Raw genomic sequence first — 2,570 nt, 5'->3', positions numbered from 1 at the left:
CCAACATCTTTAATAAAAAAAGCTTTTGCTAAAATAAGAATTTGCTGAAATCCTTCACAGATAGAAAAAACTTTGAAAACCAGGAACCAAGGATGGTGGCGTCTAGACTGAAGCGGCACTAGGAAGCATCCCTGCTCCCACCTGGCCCAGAGACTGGCAGGTGAGCCTCAAACCAGAAGAGTTGCATAGCCTCATTTTTCCTCCACTTGTTTAAAAAAGCTATTGTAAGCAGAACTGTCCAAAGAGCCATAGCAAGAAAACTGATTCCAAAGAGAAATCTCACACATTCAGTGACCAAATCCCTCAGAGAAGCCCGAGCAGCCGGGACACAGAGGAAGGCGACACATCCTGTGTTTCCTCAAGTTCTTCCAGCTTCTATCTTCAGGGAGAAAAAATCCCCAGGCGATGGACTCTACCCGAAGGTTAGGAAATTTGTTGTTCAGCACTTCTCAGCTCCAAAGTGCATGAAAATCGCCTGAGAGGGCTTCTTCCTTTTTAATACCACCACCTGGACCCCACCAAGATCATTTAAGGCAGGATCCCTGGGCAGTGGTATTCTTTAAAGCTCCCAGGGGTTCTGATGTGTGACCAGAGTGGAGAGCCACTTAGTAACCTAAAAAAAGGCTGAGAAAGGTCAAGAATGACTGTAATTGCTGTGTTTGAACTTCGGGTGTGATAGAAAATAATTTTTCAGGGAGATAAGCTTTTTTTGGTAATGTTAGGCTGCTGTTCTCACGAGCCTACCCTCCAGTGCAGTGGCAAAATCCAAGACACCACCACTTATGGGGAACTCACCTAGTGCCAGACATGTGCTAGGCACCCTCCCCTACCCCAGCCCCTACAGTCACTAACCCATTATTCTGCAAAACAGATATTAAACCCATTATCCCAAAACAGTTGACAAGAAATTGGTTTGCCCCACTGAAGAGCAAGTACTCACAGAAACTGGATTTAGAACATGTGTTTGATTACAAAGCAATGCTTTTTATTTTCTTTTAATTGTATGTATTTATATTTGAATGATAGTAGTTACACGTCTCATGGGCTTATGAAGTAAAAAGGCTGACAAGGTACACAAAAGGCATTTAAAAATTAACCTCATGCATAATTTTTTCTTGTCACAACTGAAATTCAAATGCACAGAACCACAATCATCCTTGATTCCTATCACTTAGCCATTAAGTCCCCTGCTAACTTCGCAGACAAAGTTAGCAGCTTATTTATCCTTGTTTATTTAATGCAGACAAAACCAAATACCTGCCAGGCGTGTGCACGGCAGGTGTCTGACCCCCCACCCTACCCCCGTACACAGGGGCAGCAGAGCTCACGGCTGTTTTGCACTTGGCTTTTCAGTTTAATGGTGTGTCTTGAGGATAATTCATTATCGGTATATAAACTTTAATTTTTTTCTTCTTTTATGACATAATCTCCTATTCTAATTAACTTTCTAAATTATTTTTTGTACCACATAGTATTCCATTGTTCAAATGCTACCAGTCCCTTACTAATAGGGATTAAATTCTTTTTAATTATTTACTATTACTAAAAATGTTGGAATGAATGACCCTGAGCTATGTAATTTCATTAAGTATGTATAGATAATTATACCTGTAGAAGGATAAATTTTTTTTTTTTTGAGACCTGGTCTGACTCTGTTGCCCAGCCTACAGTGCTATGGTGTCAGCACAGCTCACAGCAACCTCAAACTCTTGGCCTTATACCATCCTCCTCTCTCGGTATCCCAAGTAGCTGGGACTACAGGAGTGTGCTACCACTCATGGCTACTTTTTTTTTATTTTCAGTAAAGACAGGGTCTCTCTTGCTCTTGCTCTGGGTGGCTTCAGTTTCCTAACCTCAAGTGGTCCTCTTGCCTCGGCCTCCCAAAGTGCTAGGATTACAGGCATGAGCCACTACCTGGAGTAAATTCTTAGCTATCAAAAGCCAAGCCTTCTCCACTATTTGTGCTGCCTCAAGCTTCTAAAAAGTAACTCACAACTGGACTCATGAGAATTTATATTTATTTTATTTCAAAACTTTACCTAAATACCCCAATTATGCTTCTCAGTTTAATAAAAAACTAGAAATGTTTTTCAGAATATGCTCAACAACAAAAATAGTCTGGGAGATGGTTTACACCAACGTAAAATGACTTCCAAACCAGTGGCATCAACACCATGCAGGCTCTCAACTCCCGGTCAGAAGGTGTCTGCTCCTGACGACTCCGTGTCCCCCTGTGCCGTGCTGATGCTGGGAGACAGCGAGCGGGCCTCGAGGCTCACTGAGGGCAGTGTCACAGACATCTTGGCAGGTGGTGACTGCGGAGGGAGGAGTGGTCCTGCGTTACCACCTGCACAGAGGAGAGACCCATTCAGCTCCACAAGTATTTCCGTGCTGCACACTCTCTTAAATCACATGGCTGGCTCGGCGCCTATAGCTCAACCGGCTAAGGCGCCAGCCACGTACACCTAAGGTGGCGGGTTTGAATCCCCAGCCCAGACCCGCCAAAACAACAATGACGGCTGCAACCAAAAAATAGCCGGGTGTTGTGGCGGGCGCCTGTGGTCCCAGCT

General features: G+C 43.9%; 1 protein-coding gene across 1 annotated transcript in view; it reads right to left on the bottom strand.

Annotated features, from left to right (window-relative positions):
- Window positions 1-2,004: 2,004 nt before the first annotated feature.
- The window catches only part of KIAA0586 (KIAA0586 ortholog), a 156,307-nt gene continuing 155,741 nt past the window's right edge, over window positions 2,005-2,570 (bottom strand). Inside the window, exon 30 of the mRNA XM_023515871.1 lies at window positions 2,005-2,347. Coding sequence (XP_023371639.1) covers window positions 2,196-2,347 — 152 coding nt within the window. The 3' untranslated portion in view covers window positions 2,005-2,195. The remainder of the gene's footprint in view (window positions 2,348-2,570) is intronic.

This window comes from Otolemur garnettii, unplaced genomic scaffold, assembly GCF_000181295.1.
Source record: "Otolemur garnettii isolate 467f Iridium unplaced genomic scaffold, OtoGar3 scaffold00081, whole genome shotgun sequence".
Taxonomy (NCBI): Eukaryota; Metazoa; Chordata; class Mammalia; order Primates; family Galagidae; genus Otolemur; species Otolemur garnettii.
The sequence above is the reverse complement of the archived record's forward strand: the minus strand, read 5'-3'. Positions and strand labels throughout refer to the sequence as shown.